The 21,065-nt window shown below is 51.1% G+C and overlaps 1 protein-coding gene across 5 annotated transcripts in view; it reads left to right on the top strand.

Moving 5' to 3' along the window:
- The window catches only part of HOMER2 (homer scaffold protein 2), a 98,320-nt gene that overhangs the window by 57,060 nt on the left and 20,195 nt on the right, over positions 1–21,065 (top strand). For all 5 annotated transcript variants that reach the window (XM_045448611.1, XM_045448612.1, XM_045448614.1 and 2 more), the window contains exon 3: positions 14,773–14,904. In XM_045448611.1, the coding sequence (XP_045304567.1) occupies positions 14,773–14,904 (132 nt within the window). The remainder of the gene's footprint in view (positions 1–14,772; positions 14,905–21,065) is intronic.

A 21,065-nucleotide genomic window follows, 5' to 3' on the forward strand; every position in this document is an offset into this window, starting at 1 on the left:
TTTTAATGCCCGTGTAATGGCTCCACTGAGGTCCCGTAATGTTCTCAATCTCTCCCCTTCTGGTTGCATATGTAAGTAGCTTCCAGTTTTTTACTGTTACAGATAATGAGCATCTTTTTTTTTTTTTTAATTTTGTTAATGTTTATTTATTTTTGAGAGAGAGAGAGAGAGAGACACAGAGTGTGAGCAGGGGAGGAACAAAGAGAGAGGAAAACACAGAATCCGAAGCAGGTTCCAGGCTCCAAGCTTTCAGCACAGAGCCTGACACGGGGCTCGAACTCACAAGCCGTGAGATCATGACCTGAGCCGGAGTCAGATGCTTAACCAACCGAGCCACCCAGGCGCCCCCTAATGAGCATCTTTATGCAACAAATACTCTCACTCATTCAGCACATACCTAGTGCTTTCTTGTGGATATTTCCTTAGGATGGATTCCCGAAAGTAATATTATAGGCCGAGATATTAACTATGGCTTATGATGGACGTGACCAAATTCCTTCTGAAGAGTCCCTTCTTCCAGCACGCACGAGAATGCCCGCGTGTTACACCCTTACCAGCATTGGGTGTCATATCTAGTCTGGTTTTGGTGGTGTTATTCCCGGAAGTCGAATTTTATTATAAGATTTTGTAGTATTTCTTGAAATACATTTTTTTTCTGGATGCTTGTATTATTCTGCTGTCTTCCTTGATATTTTGGCCACATTGCTATGGGAGCAGGATAAAGAAGGCATGTCAGCAGTATCACCAAGTTAACAAAAAAAGTAGATTTGACGCTTTATGAATTTTTTTTTTGTTTGTTTTTAATCTCTGTTCATCCCACTGGACAGTTTTACAATTTACATTATCTGCTGCACCAGAAATTCAGTCTGTCTGGGCGCCTGGCTGGCTCAGTCAGTAAAGTGTGCAACTCTCTTTTTTTTTTTTTTTTAATGTTTATTTATTTTTGAGAGAGAGAGAGAGAGACAGAGCATGAGCAGGGAAGGGGCAGAGAGAGAGGGAGACACAGAATCCAAGGGAGGCTCCAGGCTTCGAGCTGTCAGCACAGAGCCCGACACGGGGCTCGAACTCATGAACTGTGAGATCATGACCTGAGCCGAAGTCGAACCCTCAACCAACTGAGCCACCCAGGCGCCCCTAGAGTGTGCAACTTTTGCTCTTGGGGTCATGAGTTCAAGCCCCACGTTGGATATAGAGTTGACTTAAAATTTTTAAATAAATAAAGTCACTTATTAAAAAAAAGAAAGTCAGTGTATCTGAAGCTGAATTCCCCTATTTGCCCTCTAAACCACCTCTCCATTTTCATTCCCAATCATTTGGGCTAAAAAAAGAAAAGAAAAAAAGTAGAAACTCTTTCCCTTTTTAGTTGGTCAAAAGAATCTGCCTTTGAAGTTCCTCACATTTATGCCTACTGTTTTGTTTTATGGCCACAACTTGTCCTGAGACCGTCTTTTTCTTTTAGTTGAAGTGTAATCAACATACGATGTAGTGTGAGTTTCAGGTACATGACATACTGGCTCACTGACTCCACGCGTTACTTCGTGCTCAGCAGAAGTGTCACCACCTGTCACCAAACAACGTTTTTACAGTATTATTGACTGTTCCCTGTGCTGTACTTTTCATTTGCATGCCTTATTTATTTTCTAACCGGAAGGTTGGGTCTCCTGCTTGCCCTTATGCATTTCGTCCACCCCCCCCCACACCTGCCTCTCCTCTGACAACCATGAGTTTGTTCTCTGTTTTCTGTTCATTTGTTTTTTTCACATTCCACATGTAAGTGAGATCATACAGTATTTGCGTTTCTCTTTCTGACTTATTTCACTTCGCACCATACTCTCTAGATCCAATCATGTTGTCACAAATGGCAAGACCTCATTCCTTTTTTTACGCCTGACTGACATTCCATCGTGTACATGCACCGCATCCTTACCCATTCGTCTGTGGACGCGCACTTGGGCTGCCTCCGTGCTTTTGGCTGTGGTAAATCACGCTCAGTAAACATGGGACTGCGTCTTTTTGAATTAGTGGTTTTGTTTCCTTGGGTGAAGGCGGGGGAGGGGCAGAGAGAGAGGGAGACAGAGGCTGAGAAGCAGGCTCTGTGCTGTCAGCGTAGGGCCTGATGTAGGGCTCGAACTGACGAACTGTGAGATCATGACCTGAGCCACCCAGGAGCCCCGAAATTGTTTTTAATGTTTATTTATTTTTGAGAGAGAGAGAGAGAGAAAGAGACAGAGTGCAAGCAGATGAAGGGCAGAGAGAGAGGGAGACACAGAATCTGAAGCAGGTTCCAGGTTCTGAGCTGTCAGCACAGAGCCCGACACGGCACTTGAACCCATGAACCATGAGATCATGACCAGAGCCAGAGTTGGCGCCCCGATTCTCTATGCTTTTGAGCTGGAATCCCCTTGATTCTTGCCAGGATTCTCTGATAGGGGTGGCCAGTCGAGCTGACCCACTTTATTTTATCTGTAGACGCTGTCACTTCATCTGCTGTCCTTGAGCTGAGCTTACCCTTCTGTCAGCTGTTATCCAAGGATATACTGGGCGTAAATACAGATAAAACCACTTTTCTTAGAGAAAGTGCTTTAGTCCTATTAGCTGGGCTTTCAGTAATTTGTCAAAGTGTCAACCACCGTTTCAGACAGCTCTGCGGCTCCTGAAGGGCCAGGACGGTGTGGTGGGGAGTGAGCTGGACGTGCCAGTGGTGTGTGAGGAATCACATGGGTGCAAGGGGGCCGACACCCTGGCTGCAGAGTGGAGCCAATTCAGTCTCGGTGCCGGGGACCTGTCAAGTTACGGGGTCGCTTACAGAGTGGGAATTGGAAACCTGGGCCATGGGACACTGCCGGAATTCAGAGACGGAGCCCGAGGATCTTGGGCCACCCCTCCTATGGTGCCTGGCCTCCTGGTGTTCGTAGAGCCCACCCAGGGCTCCCACTTTACCCCTGCGGCACGAGAACCGTGACGGGGCCTGTCCTGCAAAAGGGGGTGTCCTGTGAGGGAGCAGGAGGCCCAGGGTAGTGGGCATGTAGGGACCTTAGTCATTTAATTACTGTGATTAGCGCTCAGGGAGGAGGTGGGGGTGGGGGGGAGGCAAGTTTCCTGCCGTGAGAACTGGGACATAGGACACAGATAGCAGTCACTGCTTTGTTTTACGCCTTTCATCCCAAATGTTGATCCGAACCAAGGTGGCCGATCGGTCAGATGTTTTTAGCCTTTGGGGCTGAGTCTTGGTGCGTGGGTAATTGCACCTCAGACCTCGGGCAGGTCTAGGGCCTGGGTCCTGCCTCTGTCTGTTGGCCTGGCCAATCAGGTCCACAACCTTGAGCCTCTTATTGGTGCTTGTCAGCCAGGTGTCCCTCCCAAACCATGGAATAGACATGCAGGTGTGGAAGGAACTTGAGGTCGCCGTGAGCAGAGGCCACAGCAGAGTCAGCATCCGAGTGAACCGCGGCCGGCCCGCAGCGCACAGGCCCCCCATTAAGGGAAGGTGGTGGCTGCCATTCCACACCAGGACACGGCAAGTGCTGGGTCCCATCCAGGCTTTTGTCATGATCCATTTGGGGAAGGATTTGGAAGGCCTCTCCTTCCCCTGAGAGCAGTTGGTGCTGTTCATCCCAGGAAAAACCTGTATTCAGACCCGTTCTTCATTCTTCCAGAAACAGTAGGCCCTTTCTTCTTCTCAGGGAAAAGGCTTTGCGTGTCAGCCCCACCCACTGCCAAAGGCACGGCTGAGCTGGAGTCTGGTGCATCATCTCGGCGTTGCTCGATTCTGGGGGGTCACGCGGGTCCTTTTCTGTGTGTGGGCCGCCAGGGTGCCACGCTCTATCTGAGGACCGGGGACCAGGCCTGGCTCATCGTTGGGGTCCCGGGGCCAAGCCGGACCGGGCCGCACCACAAGGTGGGTGGGATAGTCAGTGGGTGACAAGGCCGGGCCTGGCCGCATCCCCTCTGGCTCTGGGGCAGGTGTGCCGAGAGGGACCCAGGACCCGCACCTCAGTGTCACCTGTGCGTGGACAGACAGGTAGGAGCGAGGGCACCCAGAGCGGCGGCCTGAGCCATTCCATGGCCACCAGCTGCACACCAACAGTGGGACAATTTGCGGGGAGTTTGGGGGCAGAACAGCCACCTCCGTTATGCGGGAACTCCGTTCCCAGAGCCACAAGGGCCTGGATTTCATTGTGCCACTGGCCCTCTTTCCCGACCGAGCTCAGCACCGCCCCCTTGTGAGGTGTCGCCTCGCCTGTGGGCGGCACTTGCTCGGAACAGGTGCTTCTCTCAGGTGCCCTGGATGGCTCTGCTGCCCTTGGTTCTGTTATTTATAGGATCACACAAACCTGTGTCAGAAGAGACCTTGGAGGTCATCCATTCTGCAAGTACTTCGCAGCGTCCGCTGCATAGTGAGGACTGCCTAACCATGAAATTTTGGAGGATGTCAGCATCTGAAGCCCTGACTCGCTGGTATTTTCTCCTGGGAACGCGAAACTGCTTTCAAGAACACAGCCAGGTCCCCTCCTCCCCCGTCATCATGGTTTCCTCTCTCGGATCCGATCACCTTCTGTTAAAGGAGCTGACATATGGAAGGGTCTCGGCACACAGTAGGTTCTCAATGAACGTTGGTTTCTTTTCTTCCCTGATTGGGGTTGAAAAGAAAAGAGAAAAAGCATCTATTAATCCCTACTCTGGAAGCAGGCAACATGTCTGTCAGTTGCTGTAACTCGGTCCCAGCCTCTTGTAGAAAATTTGCGGGTTCTTCCAGCTTCCAACACCCTGGATTTGGGGACAACTCTCAATGGAGAGGAATCCAGGGATGTCTGCCATTTTGTGCCACAACAGCATCCTCTGAAATCCAGAGCAAGGCCGCAGGCCGGGGGTTGGGGGCGGTGGACACACTTGTGCCTCCTCCAAAAACGTGGTTCCAGCGACCCGCAGGAGCTGGGTCTTTTACCACGGAGTCTTTTTTATTTTTCTCTGCGCAAGTTCCAGTGATAATTCTCTAAAGAGGAAGGGGGTGGGCGCAGGAGACAGGAGCTCACATTAAAGCCTATTCCCCAAGATGCTTTATATAAAGTATCCTTCTGGACTTCACCTTCTCCCCCCAGACAACCCTCCGCCCCTCACAGAGGCACTGCTGACTCATTCTGCTGCTGCATTTACCACCCACGGGGTACCCTCCTTCCCACCGCCCAGGACCTCATTCTCTTGTTCCCTCTGGATTGTCCCCACTGCCTCCTGCGTCCTTCCCCTGCTCCTCTTGGTGCCACCGGGGCCTCTTCTCTTGTTCTTTTGTCCCCTCCTGCTGGGGACACACCCCACTCCGGTAACCCCACAGTCTGCTAAGCCCCCCTCTCCCCTGAGGCCGGAACCCACAGGCCCAGCCCCTTCCTTTGTCCCCAGCACAATTCCCCAGTGTCCCTGAGTGTAGGGCTCCACCTCCCCATTTGAGAAGCTTCTGCTCACAGTGAAGATTAGCCTCTCTGACAAGTTTAATTTTTTTTTTAATGTTTGTTTATTTTTGAGAGACAGCGCATGAGCGGGGGAGGGGCAGGGAGAGAGGGAAACACAGAATCCGAAGCAAGTTCCAGGCTCCCAGCTGTCGGCACAGAGCCCGATATGGCGTTCAAACCCATGAACCGGGAGATCATGGCCTGAGCCAAAGTCGGACATTGAACTGACTGAGCCCCCCAGGCGCCCCCAACTTTGTTATAACTGTTTATTGGTACCGTTTAATGTCTGAGGATAGAGCCAACACTCTTATACCCAGCCGCCTGGTTGAGGAACTTGGGATTTTACTGCTCCTTCAGAAGTCCCTTTATGGGCTTATCCCTAATTATATGCCTTTCAGAAGGTTACCACTCTCTTGAAATTTGCATTAAGCGATCTCTTAATTTTCTTTATGGTTTTGCCCCCTGTGTGTATCCCTAAACCAGAGGTTGGCAAAATTTTACTCTAAAGGGCCTTGTAGTAACTTTTTTAATGAACTGTATAGTCTCTGTCTAGCTATTCAACTTCTCTTGTGGCAAGAAAACCACCATAGCCCAGTATGTAAATGAATGGGCGTGGCTGTGTGCCAATAAAACTTTATTTACACAAATAGATTATGGGCTGGATTTGGCCTGCGGGCTATATTTTTTTTTTTGATCCTTGCCCTAAATAATATATTAGTTTTTTCTGTTTTTGACCTTTATATAAATATCCTACTGGTGACCCATACTGTGTATCTCCTTTTTTTTTAAATTTTTTTTTTTCAACGTTTATTTATTTTTGGGACAGAGAGAGACAGAGCATGAACGGCGGAGGGGCAGAGAGAGAGGGAGACACAGAATCGGAAACAGGCTCCAGGCTCTGAGCCATCAGCCCAGAGCCCGACGCGGGGCTCGAACTCACGGACCGCGAGATCGTGACCTGGCTGAAGTCGGACGCTTAACCGACTGCGCCACCCAGGCGCCCCTGTGTATTTCCTTTTGTGACTTCCTTTTTATTATTTTGCTTAGCGTTGGGGTTTTTTTGCCCAATTTAATTGGGACATATTTGACACACATCACTGTGTAAGTCTAAGGCATACAGCATAGTGGTTTGATTTACAAATATATATGTATTTTTTTTAATGTTTATTTTTTTATTTTGAGAGAGAGCACACACATGCAGGTGAAGGGCAGAGAGAGGGGGGGAAAGAATCCCAAGCAGGCTCTGTGCTGTCAGTGCAGAGTCCGATGTGGGGCTCGATCTCACAAACCGTGAGATCATGACCTGAGCCAAAATCAAGAGTCAGACTCTTAACCGACTGAGCCACTAGATGCCCCATACATATATATTTTTTTAAATTTTATTTAATCTCTACACCCAACATGGGGCTTGAACTCATGACCCTGAGATCGAGTTGCATGCTCCTCCCACTGAGCCAGCCAGGTGCCCCTGATTTACATATATCGTGAAATGATTTCCACAGTAGGTTTAGCTACATTGATCTCATATAGATACAATAAAAAGTTTCTCCTTGTTTTTTTTTTGTCCTTTTTAATTTTTTTTTAAGATTGTTTATTTTGAGAAAGAGAGGGAGAGAGAGCATCCCAAGCAGGCTCTGCACTGTTCGCACAGAGCCGGATACAGGGCTCAAACCCACAAACCACGAGATCATGACCTGAGCTGAAACCAAAAGTTGGACACTTAACAGACTGAGCCTCCCAGGCACCTGAAAGGTTTCTCCTTGTGATGAGAGCTCTTAGGATCTACTCTCTGTCTCTCTCTTTTTTTAATGTTTATTCATTTTTGAGAAAGGGACAGAGAGTGTGAGCGGGGAAGGAACAGAGAGAGAGGGAGACACAGAATCTGAAGCAGGCTCCAGGCTCCGACCTGTCAACACAGAGCCCAATGCAGGGCTCGAACCCATGAACCGTGAGATCATGACCTGAGCCGAAGTCTGACACTTAACCTACTGAGCCACCCAGGTGCCCCAGGATCTACACTCTTGATGACTTCCCCATATATCATTCAGCAGTGTTAGCTGTGGTCATCATGTTGTACCTTCTGTCCCTAGTATTTATGTATCTTACAGCAGGAAGTTTGTACCTTCGATCACCTTCCAACATTGTTTTCGCGATTCGTCCTTGTTGATGCCTGCAGCCTTGGTTCGTTTTGACCGTGGGATAGTATTTCGTTGTACGAATATAGGAGTTTATGTGTTCTGCTGGCAGTGAACATTTGTTTTTGCAGAACTGGTACTGAGAGCATTCTTGTTTGTTTCTCCTGCTAGACCTGTGCAAAGATTTCTTTCATGGGTGTCCTTAGTGGTGCAGTGGCAGAGTGAAAGAGAATGTGCATTCTTCTTTACGTATTTACTTATTTTTAAAATATATTTTAAAAGTTTATTCATTTTATTTTGAGAGAGAAGCAGAGGGAGAGGGAGAGAGAAAATCCCAAGCAGGCTCTGTGCTGTTCAGCAAACACGTCAGATCTCACCACCTGTGAGATCGTGACCTGAGCCGAAACCAAGAGTCAGGCACTCAGGCAGGTGCGCTGAGAAGGTGCATTCTTAACTTGAGAGAGAAGGCCACACTGTTTTTCAAAGTGACTTTGGCAGTCTGTGAGAGCCCCCATTGCCCCGTGCCCTTGCCCCACCCTTGGTATCATCAGACATATTTTGGGTTTGGTGAGTAGATACTGGTAATGGGCATGCAGTTTCCATATTACTAGTGAAATGGAGTTTAAACTTCTGGCTGTGAAACTTACCCTACCTCCAGGCTCACGAGAGAGGGGTCCATTCGTCAGCCCAGAGCTGAGCCTCCCTTGGGGACTGGGTCCTCCCTGCACCCCAGGGCGTCCCTCCTACCCCACAGCTGCGCAGGGCACTCCCACCGCAGACCCGAGCAGATTGATGGGCTTTTCACGGGCGTCCCCTTCCTGTGCTCCCTCGTGCAGGCTGAGGAGGGTGAAGGAGCCTCGAGAGAAGCAGAAGCATTAAGGTGAATTCCAGGTACAAGACCACGTGGCCAGAGGTGACCTGGGGGCCCAGAGGAGTACACGCACGAGGCGTGTCTTCCCGGGAGACTAGTCTTGCTGGGCTGCCCCACGTACAGCACAGAATGAGGTTCCCGTGTTGGTGGAAAATGAAGGAAGCAGGCTGTGGGCTTGATCGTGTTTGACAATGTGATTGCTCCCACTGACTCTCGCGCTGGGTGTCCTGGGAGCACAGCCAGCCACTTGTCTCACTGGTTATAGATGGACTCAGCAGTATGGCCCGGAGGTGGGTCAGACCAGCTACCTCCGGGGAGCTGTGGCAGCATAATGGGTAACATGGAAGTCAATGATAGCTTTCCTTCCCATTTCTTCCTCTCTTCTGAATCTGGAAAGTTCTTTTTTTTTTTTTTTCCTTTTTGAGAGAGAGCGCGTGCCCACGCACAAGTGCGGTAGGGGCAGAGGGAGAGGAAGACACAGAATCTGAAGCAGGCTCCAGGCTTTGAGCTGTCAGCACAGAGCCCGATGTGGGTCTCAAACCCACAAACCATGAGATCATGACCTGAGCCGAAGTCTGACGGTTAACCAACTGAGCCACCCAAGCACCCCAAACATTTTCTTTTTCTTTTTCTTTTTTTTTTTTTTTTGAGTTTGTTTGTTTGCTTTGAGAGGGAAGCAGAGACAGCGAGAGTTTGGGAGGGGTAGGGAGAGAGGGAAGGAGGGAGAGAGAATCCCAAGCAGGCTCTACACTGTCAGCACAGAACCTGATGAGAGGGGTTCAAACTCACAAGACCATGAGATCGTGACCTGAGCTGAAACCAAGAGTCGGAGGCTTGACCCACTGAGCCATCCACGTGCCCTGCAAGCATTTTCAGTCATTGTATTCGTGATGGTGATCTGTGATCACTGACTCCCAAGTCACTGAAAGCTCAGATTATGGTTCGCATTTTTAGCAATAAAGCACTTTTTAATTAACGTGTGTACTTTTGGGGGACGCCTGGGTGGCTCAGTCGGTTGAGCATCCTACTTCGGCTCAGGTCATGATCTCACTACAGTTCGTGGGTTCGAGCCCCGCATGGGGCTCTGCACTGACAGCTCAGAGCCTGGAGCCTGCTTCGGATTCTGTGTCTCCCTCCCTCTCTGCCCCTCCCCCGCTCATGCTCTGACTCTCTTTCTCAAAGATAAATAAACGTTAAAAGAAGTTTAAAAAATGACATATATTTGTAAGCATAATGCTATTGCACACCTAACAGACTACAGCACGGTAGAAACATAACTTTTATATGCATTTAGGAAACTGAAAACCTCGCTTACCACACTTGATTGTGACATTTACTTTATCGCCGTGGTCTGGAACCGAACCCAAAATATCTCTGAGGTGTGCCTACAAATACTCCAAAGAATGAATCTACTGGCGGTTTTCCTTATGAAGGAAATGTTTATTCTCCAGGGCCAACTCAGAACGCTTTTCTTTCATCTGCTAAAGCAGGGAAGAGAGGACACTGAACAGGTACTCTAGTAATAGAAGTGTCATTGCTGTGCGTGTGTGAACATGCCTACTGGGTTTTCTAGTGAGGCATCAGCTCACGCATAAACCTTGCCTGCTTGGCACAACAACCTCTAGAAGTTAATACGAAGAGAACGACCGTTTATTGCCTCTGTCAGCTCACGGAGGACTGGGGCTAGGCTCTCACCTTGATTTCACAGGACGAGAAAATGAGCCGGTGAGGAGCACAGTCTAGCGATAAAACTCAGGTTGTCCGACTCAAAAACCTGTATTCGGAATTTCTACACAACGTTTCTCCTTCTGTGCGTGACGACCTCCCTTCTTACCCCGTCTGTGGACTAGGGACGCCCCCTGCTGCAGTCTTGGCTCCCTTCCCATCCACGTGGTAACTCTCCTGGGGTACCAAAGCCCATGTGAGTTCGGACACGTTATCAAACATTTTTCAGATAACCAAATTTGATACAGTTGGTCAAGAGCTCTGCCTGCTGTCACCGGACGCTGTCGGCGATGGAGGGGGTGGGGGGAGGGGAGTGGGAAGTGTGGCCTAAACCAGCGGCGAGTATAAAGGAATGCTTCTGGGGCCTCGGAGGTTGGCTGGGGTCTGGCACAGCTCCACTTGGGACTGATACGGTGGAATCAGAGCAGGCCTAGGGCTGGTGTGTCCCTGGGCTGCTCGATCAGGGTGGATCCCATGATCCCAGAAAGCCAACCCTGGTCACCTCTCAATTACCAGGATGCTGGGAAGGGCAAAGCCATCACCAGACCCATTCGGAAACCTGATTCATTCTAGATCTTTCTGCTCCTTTACAGCAAACCTGTAGCTTGAGGTCAGCCTCCCCAAAACCCTCTTGATAGTCAGAGGACAGAGGCTGAGCAGAGTAGAGGACACACTTCTGAAGCTCACCCCAAACAGGCTCTTCCAGAGTCAGGCTGGAATAACATAGGTGAAGTCCCCTGGTAGTTCTTTAGAATGTAACAGATCCTAAGGCACTTTTTCATACAGTCTTCTATCTAATTCCCATTTTACAGATGGGAAAACTGAGGCTCGACAAAGTCACGTTTATCAAATGACATGTTCAAGGTCGTACAACTAGTAAGTGCTGAAAAGGAATGTAATGCACGTATTACTTAGAAAACAGTGATTAACTGGCTTTAAGAGCTAAATCTGTCTCCTGCTTGGGGATTCATTCAGCTTCTCAAATCTGTGGACTCAAAAACATTTTTTTTTCTTTTTGATTCTCAACTGTTCTATGAATATCGCTCTGTTCCGTCTTCTCGCCTCGCCTTCTGGGACTCTGGTTACGTGTCCACTAGACCTCCTGAGTGCATCCAACATGGTGTACATTCTTACCAGCTTTCCACCCCCTGATTCTTGGTTCTGTTTCAATCTTGATATTATCTGTCAGTCGGTCTTCCAGTTCCCTAATCCTGGCTATTGATGTATCCAATCCGTAAACCTACTCACTGAACTGTTAATTTTAGACTTTGCATTTTTTAGTTCTGGAATGTCCGTTTGATTCCTACAAACAAAATTCAGGGGTGACTCAGCTGGTTAAGCGTCCGACTCTTGATCTCGGCTCGGGTCACGCGCTCACAGTTCGTGAGATCAAGCCCCAGGCCGGGCTCTGCGGTGACAGTGCAGAGTCAGCTTGGGATTTTCTCTCTCCCTCTCTCTCTCTCTCTGCCCCTCCCCCCTCAAAATAAATACATAAACTTAAAAACTGCTGAGTCCCTGGGGATATCCTTTTTCATCTACATTGTCCATTTTCCCATTTCCTTGAATATATTGAAAAACAATTTTTAAATATATTTTATTTATTTTTGCGCACGCACAAGTGGGGGAGGGGCAGAGAGAGAGGGAGACACAGAATCCAAAGTAGCTCCAGGCTCGAGCCGTCAGCACAGAGCCCGTCGCGGGGCTCGAACCCACCAACCGTGAGATCATCACCTGAGCCGAAGTCGGGCGCTCAACCAGCAGAGCCACCCAGGCGCCCTGTGTTTTGCTTCTCGATATAAACGGCAGCCCCATGCGAGGCTGCAAGTTTCCGCAGCAGAATGTGTCGCCTGAGACACGTGGTGAATCGCAGCCCTGCGAACTTCCCACGGCGTCTGCACTTGCACTTTTGCGTAAGGTGTATAAACTCTGGCAGGCAGTGGTTCCTCTGACGGCCACGAGCAGAACCTGGGTAAGATGCTTAAAGGCATCAGAGAACTGTAGAAACACTATGGACGTGAGGGACTAATATTCTGGAGAGGAGAGGACCACTGGAGAGGTCAGTGGCAGGAGGCAGCTCTTTCTGTGTCGGGAGCATTTGCCAGGCCTGGCTGCCGGCCGGGGCTGCTGGGGGGAGGAAGGAAGCGCACAGAACGGGGAACAGCGCACAGGGCCCGGGGGGCAGCCTCGGAGGCCGGCGGGCTTCAGGCCCACGGCGGGCCTCCCCGCAAGACAGTGGCTGAACGGCAAGTCTCTGCGGGTCTGGAGGTAGGCTGGACGTTTCCAAAAGGCCGAGTAAAACTTCCCTTGTGTTTACGGTGCTAAGAAGTGGAGGCCTGCCAAGGGGTCTGGAGAAGAACCGCGAAGGCAGGAAAGCTCCAGAGGGAGCGGGGACTGGAGCTGGCATCTACATCCCCCCCTCCCCCGGGGCACTAAAGGGTGTGGGGGAGGAGCTGGAGCCTCAAAGTCCGTGTTTGGCCCCTGGGGAAAAGACAGACCAGCAGAGATGTGGGAGCCTGAGTGACAGAACTGGGGACGAGCAGCCCCAGACGGCACGGCCCGTTTCCCCTTCAAGGTTTGCCAGATTTGAAGGTTAAAATCTGGAAGGCTATGGAACGAAGCTGAAGACCTCAGACAGAACGGGATGATCTCCCAAAGCCTTTCGGGGAAGAGGATATAAAGACGTGCCAGGCTCACAGCTGAGAGCCGTGGAGGGCCTGCCCTAAAAACAGAAGTGAAGCAGAGGGGGACTGAGCCTGACCAGAGCTGGAACTGGGCCCCAGCCTGGTTCCGTGCCTGTGTGGAACGTGGATTTGCTATACTCCCCGCTTGCCCAGCAGACGAAGAGGGGAACTTTCTCTTGGAGGTGATACCGTCATGTGGAACCCTAACAGTGTATTCATACCCATTTCCCACCATACAGTGGAGAATGAGCAGACATGCTCAGTCGGTTAAACGTCCGACTTCAGCTCAGGTCATGATCTTGTAGTGTGTGGGTTCAAGTCCCGCGACAGGCTCTGTGCTGACAGCTCAGAGCCTGGAGCCTGCTTTGGATTCTATGCTTCCCTCTCTCTGCTCCTCCCCCACTTACACTCTGTCCCTCTCTCTCTCTCTCTCTCTCTCTCAAAAATATTTAAAGAAAATTGTTTTAAATAATTGAACACATTTGCAATATTGCAAGAATCATCAAAATGTGACACTGAAGTGAGCAGACATTTGGAAAATGGTGCCGATCGACTTGCTTGACGCGGGGTAACCACAAACCTCCAGTTTGTAAACAACGCAATTATCCGTGACAGACAGTAATGTGAACCCCAGCAGAACGAGGTGCGCCCCTACTCAGCATGCTACCGTTCCTGCTCAGATCATCAAAAGCTATTTGATGAGGAAGTCAGCAGCGAGTTTTGTCACTCCTGCCTGTTAACAAACGTCCAAGAATCCCTTATTTCCAGGGACCTTTTTCTTGATTGTTTCTTAGAGCCTCAGGGCTTCGAAGGATTTCTGCCAGAGTGAGCCTTAGTTGCTATTTCCTAACACTTCTCAGTTGTTCCTTGATTATTTATTTACATGTCTCCACCCTCTTCCTGACTTCCTGCAACTAGAAGATGAGGAATCTTGACTCGTTCATCTCGTATTCGGTTAACAGAATGCCTGACAAGTAAATGCTCGGTATACGAATGTATGAATGTAGCGTGTGCTGGGTTTATCATTCCAGGTTCGTTCTCTCCCCTTCGTACCCTGCTGTGGCCTCCCAGAGGCTGATCTGCAGACCACAGCATGGGTCCCTGGGGGCCTCCGGCTTCTGGTTGGGTCTGGCCAGTGGCAGGAGATCAAGGGGAGAAGCAAGGGTATTTGTGCCCCCGGCTCCCCTCTTATGGGAAGCCATGCGTATCCTGGGATGTCTCTCAACAAAAGGTCACTTCTCTCCTCCAGGCAGCCAGCTCTACGTGACTCTGGTCTTCCTCAGTCTGTAGCCTCTTCCTCCCTGATCCTTTGAGCCAGAGAAGGGGGCGACATCTAACACCAGGTCCCCGCACCACAGCCTCCTACAGCCTCCCTCCACCCAGCTCATGCCTGTATCATTACTTCCTTTGTAAATTAACCCTCGGCAAATTACCCCCATTAAGTATACCTTCACCTTCTTGTTGGGAAACAGCAAGCCCCAATCGCTTATGGAGATTTTAAGTTGTTGGAGCTGGACGCTGGGGCTCCGGGTGCTTAAAAAGGTGCACAGCGCTGGTCGTCAGAGTGTGTGGTGTGGCTGGCCACGAAGGGCCGTTGGATGCGTGGCAGCTTTGAGGAAATAAACAGCAGTTTTGGAAACTATTCTCCACTCAGGGCAGACTTCTCTCCCACTAACTTGTACGATCTTATTTTAGACCGACGGTCTGTTTTTAAGTCTCTGAAATTACCCCTTATCATGGTTGTGTATCTGACTCAGCACAGAATGTGCCAGGAGAGGAGGAACTCGGGACCAAAAAGAACAGAGTGGGGACACGTACGTTAGGCACCAGCCGTGCCAGATGAAGACTTTGTAAGGAGTTCCGTTGGTGTCGAATTCTGTGTTTCACTTCCTGCTCTCCTGGCTTTTCTCCTGCAGGTGATTATAAACAGCACCATCACACCCAACATGACCTTCACCAAGACGTCGCAGAAGTTTGGGCAGTGGGCGGACAGCAGAGCCAACACGGTGTTCGGCCTGGGGTTCTCCTCGGAGCAGCAGCTGACAAAGGTAACGAGGTCCCCTCGTCCGGACACTGTCACCCAGTCCCTGGGTGCTGAGGGCCTGAGTGGCCCCGCTGGTGAGCAGGATTCCTCTTCAGCCTCTGATTTCACCCTGGCTGGCCCCGCAGGGCTGCCCAACCAGATGGATGACCTTTTAGAAATCCCAGGTCCCTGGAAATGAAGCTGTTGTTGGGGAAGGAAACTCACAGGACACCTGCTCCTGCAGAGCCTGAGATCCCAGCCCCAGTGCGCAGCTCTGCAGGCGGTTCCTTCCCCGTGTGTCACCCGGGCCTTGTGCCCAGAGTGCGTGCACCTGGCGGTCACCAGCATCAATGACCCCCTGGTTGGAGCCCTTAAGGAGAGGGAGGTCCTGCTGACTACTCACTAGCAAACAGTTCCTCATCTGGAGGCCCTGTGCCCCTTAAAGCGTCACACTGCGTTTTGTCTCACGGTTTCTGGGGAAAGGATTTGTAGCTTAGGTTTGATTCTCCAAGAGGCCCAGGACACACTCTGGACAGTCAGAAAGTGTTGAGGAGCACATCGTGACCGACCACAGGCTTGGAGAGCCCCAGGGTCTGCGGGAACAAGCTGACCACTTCTGAGAGGCTCACCCGCTGATGGATGTGTGAGCAAGTGGGCTTCCGTGGAGGATGGGGAAGGAGCCCTGTACTTGTGTTCAGAACGCATTGCTTGAAAGCGAGACTGGCTAGTTTACATGACACAGGAACTTACTGGAAGGTCAGGGGGCCTCAGGGAACCCCGGGGGAGAGTTGAAAGGGAAGGGCTGGAGCCAGGCTGGCTTCAGGAGGCTAGGCTCTGGGAGTTGTTTCTCTCTAGACCATTGCCGTGAGCATATTCATTGAGCTGTGGCTGGGCGGACCCCGTGCGGGGCGCTGAGCATGTTGGGCTGTGGTCCCGTCCGTCCCCAGAGGCATTTACAAAATTCCAGGTTCGGGGGACTTGACAGGGCCACTTGGTATGCACTGGGATGCTTGGATTTCCTGAGTACATGGGGGACAGCTTTCAGAGGAGGTTCAGACGAGCCAGGAAGCCTCCCTGCAGGGGCCCACGGATTTGTACCTCTTCTCTCTTCAACGTGTGTGTGTGTGCTGTGGACACACGCACGCACACCTCGGCACACGCACGTGCACACTCAGGCACACACGTGCATACCTAGGCACACATACACGTGCACACTTAGGCACATGCACACATGCACACTCAGGCACACACGTGCATACCTAGGCACACATACACGTGCACACTTAGGCACACACACGCATCTCTAAGGAGGCCTGCAGCCCACAGACCCAGCCATCCTACCTCCAGCCAGACATGCGACCCCGATGGAGGCCACCCCACGCCCTCTGTATCCCCAGGTCCTTACGCCACTCCCTAAGAAGCCCAAGAGACCCAAAATGACCTGGTGGCACTTTGAGCATCTCTTTTTTGCCACCTGCTCACAGGAGCATTCTTTCCTGGGTCCCAACACGTCCAGCTCACCAGGGCTGTGAAGCACAGGGAAAATCCTTGAGTCTAGGTCATCGGGTATCATCGTGGGAGGCGATGTCCCTTGGTCCCCAGACTGGCGTGCTGCGCCTCTGGGGAGAAGCACCATGTGCTCCCACCCGGAAAGCCTGGTGCTCCCGCAGGCAGCACAGCAGGCGGGAGGGCCCACAGTCCTAAGGTTATCGGACGCTGCTTCGTTTCGTCGGCGCAGAAGCAGGTTGGCTGGTTTTGGGCTGTGCTGTGTGGCACAGGAGACCTTCAGGAGGCCTCTGGGCGGCGGGGCTGGCCTAGCCACGACAGACCATGGCATCTGTCAAGGGAGGAGGAGTGCTCCGGAGGAAGGGCCCCCGTGCGATCCGCTTTCCACCGAGCCGCTGGCCGGTGGCCTGAGGGCGCAGTGCAGATCTGGGGGCTCGGGGTGGATCCCTGTTGTTGGCAGTTGGCGCTCAGCAGGTCAGAGGGTGGGGCGGCCCTGGAGAGCAGGGGTATGGGTCATCTAGGTCGCCAGGGGCCTCTCTCTCTGGTGCCCGGCGAGTGTGTTGGCAAGCCTTTTGGGCGAGCACTGGGCTGCCTGCAGGACCAGGGTGGGGCGTCTGGTTTTAAGGATTCTCTCTGGTGTGAAGGTGGGGACTTTGGAAGAGCATAGTCTGTTCAGGCTGTTACAGCAAAATGCCACATGTTGGGGTGGCTTACAGGCAACAGAAGCTGACTTCTTGGAGCTCTGGAGGCCGGCACGGTCAGGTTCAGGGGTAGGTCCTCTTTCTGGTTGTATCCTGGCAACTTCTTACTGTGCTCTCACGTGGCCCAAAGAGAGCAAGAGAGCTCTATGGGGTCTCTTAATAACTTCTTCTTTAGTGTTTTTATTTGAGAGAGAGAGAGACAGACAGAGCACGAGTGGGGGAGGGGCAGAGCGAGAGAGGGACACAGAATCATCGGAAGCAGGCTCCAGGCTCCAAGCTGTCAGCACAGAGCCCAACACGGGACTCGAACCCACAAACCGCAAGATCATGAACTGAGCTGAAGTTAGACGCTGGACCAACTGAGCCACCCCGGCACCCCAATCAGTGGGGTCTCTTATAAAGGTACTAATCCCTTTTATGAGGGAGCCACCCTCATGACCTCATCACCTCTCAGTGGCCCCACCTCCTAATCCATCACATTGGGGGTTAGGACCTCAATGTAAGAATTTGAGGGGGGCACAGGCTTTCAGCCAGTTGCAGCCATTCATGCAGAATATGAATCTTTCAGACTTGGGTTCCCTCTGAGCTCACTGGGTTCCACTGATGTAGCCGTTCCCAAATCTTTGTCACTAAGCTTCCCACTTTGTTTTTTCCAAGTCCCTCCCCAGGCAGCGAGGCCCTTCACCATTTCCCCAGGGTTCAGTGTAGACCCGACTCCAGGCGACCTGCCCTGTGCACACCGGACAAGGAAACACTCCTGCTCGTGCCCACAGGGAGGATTTTCCTTTTCCATCATCATCCACGTCACGGGACCCGCATGGACAACCCCATGACAGCGTGTGCCGGGGGCTGGTCATGCGGCGTGTGGCTTTGGGGGTGGGCCGGGCTGGTAGAGGCCGGCCCAGACGTGAAACCGCAGCCTACGAAGGGTTTCAAGCCAAGGACGAAAATGGTCGGATCCGCACCGCAGGCAGATCTTTCCAGTGTTGAGGGAGACGGGGTTGTACTGGTCCAGAACGGAGATGGCGAGGACCTGAGTGAGTGGACGTGGGAGGCAGGGGCTCTGGGATGAGGGCGGGCACATGGACGGATGGACAGAGCTGTCATTTTCTGAAACGAGGAAGAAGAGGGGCTGTGAGGATCAGAGAGGATTTTTGTGAATTAGAAGCAAGTATGATCGTGGTTTGGTGAATGAAGGATTCCAGAACCCCTGTCTGGGGTGGGCACCACGGCTGCCCGGAGGAGGCGGGGTGGGGGAGTTGGGAGCAGCCCCCTTCCCACACCCGCTGGGGTCCTCAGACCCCTGGGGACGCAGCGATACGGGGAGGCTCCTGTGGGAGGCAGGGCGTTGGCGGGGCCGTGAGGCCGTGTGTCCCTGACCCCGCCCGAGGCTCCAGGCCTTCTGGAAGCCCAGGCAGAATCCCTCTCAGCTGCCTGAAACAACTTCTTCAATCTTTGGAGGAATCAGAGTTGCCAGGAAGGATAAACAGGAGAGAGTTTAACGGAAAGAATCGAGGGAAGGGAGAGCTCAAAAATCAGAACAAGTTGTGAAAGTTCACTTCTTTGTCCGCCGAGACCTGGGGGGACCTCAAGCCATGCCTGCCTCCACGCTCGGCCACTTTGCATCCTTCCCAGGCAGAAGAAAACGTCCTGTCATTAAGGAGGAGTGTCTGGTCTTCCCGAGTCACTTGGTCTCTTCTGGCAGCGGAGTCTCGGCTCTGTGACTGTGACCTGCCCTTGTCACAGAGGCTTATCAGAGAAGCCCTCAGATGTCTCCTTTGTTCAGAATGTTTCAAGCCAACTTTTCCCCTTCTCTGTGAAGGGAACGATTAACCACACACGGATAAATTACCATGAAGTGCGGCTGGAGGTCTCGACAAGTGGCAATTAGCTAGCAGAAAGGAACTTGGACCTGAGGGGACAGCTGTGGCCGAGTATTTCTGACTCCACAGAGCAACCACCCACAGTCCTGAGACAGGAATCTGTAATCAAACCCTATAACTAGGCTAGAAAAAGGAACAGCAGCGCGGCTATTTTCATTTCAGAACACTTTCTACGCACGTCTCTCTCTACCCCCCGGAAGGAAAATAGAAACCTTGGTCTCCACTGTTCCCATTATAAGGACCACTTTACACCACGGTCCCAAAAGTCCCACAGGGACACTTTCTGGTCTTTAGACAGGCTTTCCAAAAATAATAGCAGCTGTGTAGTCCCAGAGGTAAGCTGGGACTCGGCTGTCCACCCACCCAAGGGGACTTGATAGCGGCCTACTGAACGTTAAAAGGGATTTGCACCTTCTGGTAAAAGGAGGAGCTTGGGAAAAGAGACAAAAAGGAAGGAAACCCAAATGTAAAAGGGAGCCACTTGCTAAAGTTTAGATTCTTTCTGGTATCTCACCTTAGATGTCACTGTTCTGAGTTTGGCTCTGAGTCTGGTGTCATTTATCTATCCCAGACAGAAGGAAGCACTTCCTGCCACGAAGGCAGTGACCCAGGGTGGGGCTGCTTGTGCCCTGCGATTGATTTGTCTGAACCCTCACACACACACACACACACACACACACACACACACACACACACACAGAACATTTGCTCTTGACCCATTTTAATTATTTCATCTGTAATTCATATTTGTATCCTTATGTTCACTTAAGTCTGTGTAGTTGTAAGAACATTGCTCTGTCTGCCACCTTTCTTTTTTTTTATTTTTAATTTTTTTTTTCAACGTTTATTTATTTTTGGGACAGAGAGAGACAGAGCATGAACGGGGGAGGGGCAGAGAGAGGGAGACACAGAATCGGAAACAGGCTCCAGGCTCTGAGCCATCAGCCCAGAGCCCGACGCGGGGCTCGAACTCACGGACCGCGAGATCGTGACCTGGCTGAAGTCGGACGCTTAACCGACTGCGCCACCCAGGCGCCCCTGTCTGCCACCTTTCTGATGTAAGGGCAGTTGTTTTAAAGTAGGAGATAGTAGTCATTCATTCTTTTGATGTTTTGGTGAGAATGCCTTTGGCTGCAAGTAACAGGGAACTAGTCACAAGGCTGAAACAAATAGAGTTCTTCTTTACACACAGAAGAGAAGTCCTAAGGCAGACAGTTGCCAGCAGGATGCAGTGGCCCCACGATATTGGGTGTGAGAGCTCTGCATGTTTGTTTCTTTTATTGGCATTTTCCTCATGGTGCTAAGATGGCTTCTCAAGCTCTATCCATCACATCTGCATTTATCGTAAGAGGGGAAGGTAGAAGGTGGTGCTACAGGAACTTCCCTGTGAGGTCCTTTGGCAGACTTCTCCTTGGGTCCAACTGTCAGTCCCTGGGCCACCTTCCCACAGGGGGAAAAAAAAAAGAAGAAGTAGGTCACCATGGCCAGCTCGGAGTGGTTCTCATTCTCTCTCACCTTGGAAATTTCCTGCTCCAGTCAAATTTGAGATTTTGTGAAGCCAAGAGAAAACAAGAAATGGATTTTGAATGGAGCAAATAGTGTCTGTCACAGAGTCTTCACTGGCCAAGGCCAAAAAAACAAAAAAGCCACAAATAAGATAATAGTCTTTCATTTTCTAGCAGGATAATGATGAAAAAGATGATTTTAACTTTTAAAAAACGATTACTGTAAGTTTAAAAACTGCAGAAAATGATGAAGCACCTGGGTGGCTCAGTCGGTTGAGCGTCTGACCTCGGCTCAGGTCATGATCTTACGGCTCATGAGTTTGAGCCCCGCATCGGGCTCTGTGCTGACAGCTTGGAGCCTGGAGCCTGCTTCGGATTCTGTGTCTCCCTCTCTCTCTCTGCCCCTCTTCCACTTGTGCTCTGTCTCCCTCTCTCTCAAAAATAAACACTAAAAATTTGTTTTAATTTTAAGGGGCTCCTGGGTGGCTCAGTTGGTTAAGCATCCAACTTCTGCTCAGGTCATGATCTCATGGTTCGTGGGTTTGAGCCCCGTGTTGGGCTCTATGCTGACAGCTCAGAGCCTGGAGCCTG

Source organism: Leopardus geoffroyi, chromosome B3, assembly GCF_018350155.1.
Source record: "Leopardus geoffroyi isolate Oge1 chromosome B3, O.geoffroyi_Oge1_pat1.0, whole genome shotgun sequence".
NCBI classification, from domain to species: domain Eukaryota; kingdom Metazoa; phylum Chordata; class Mammalia; order Carnivora; family Felidae; genus Leopardus; species Leopardus geoffroyi.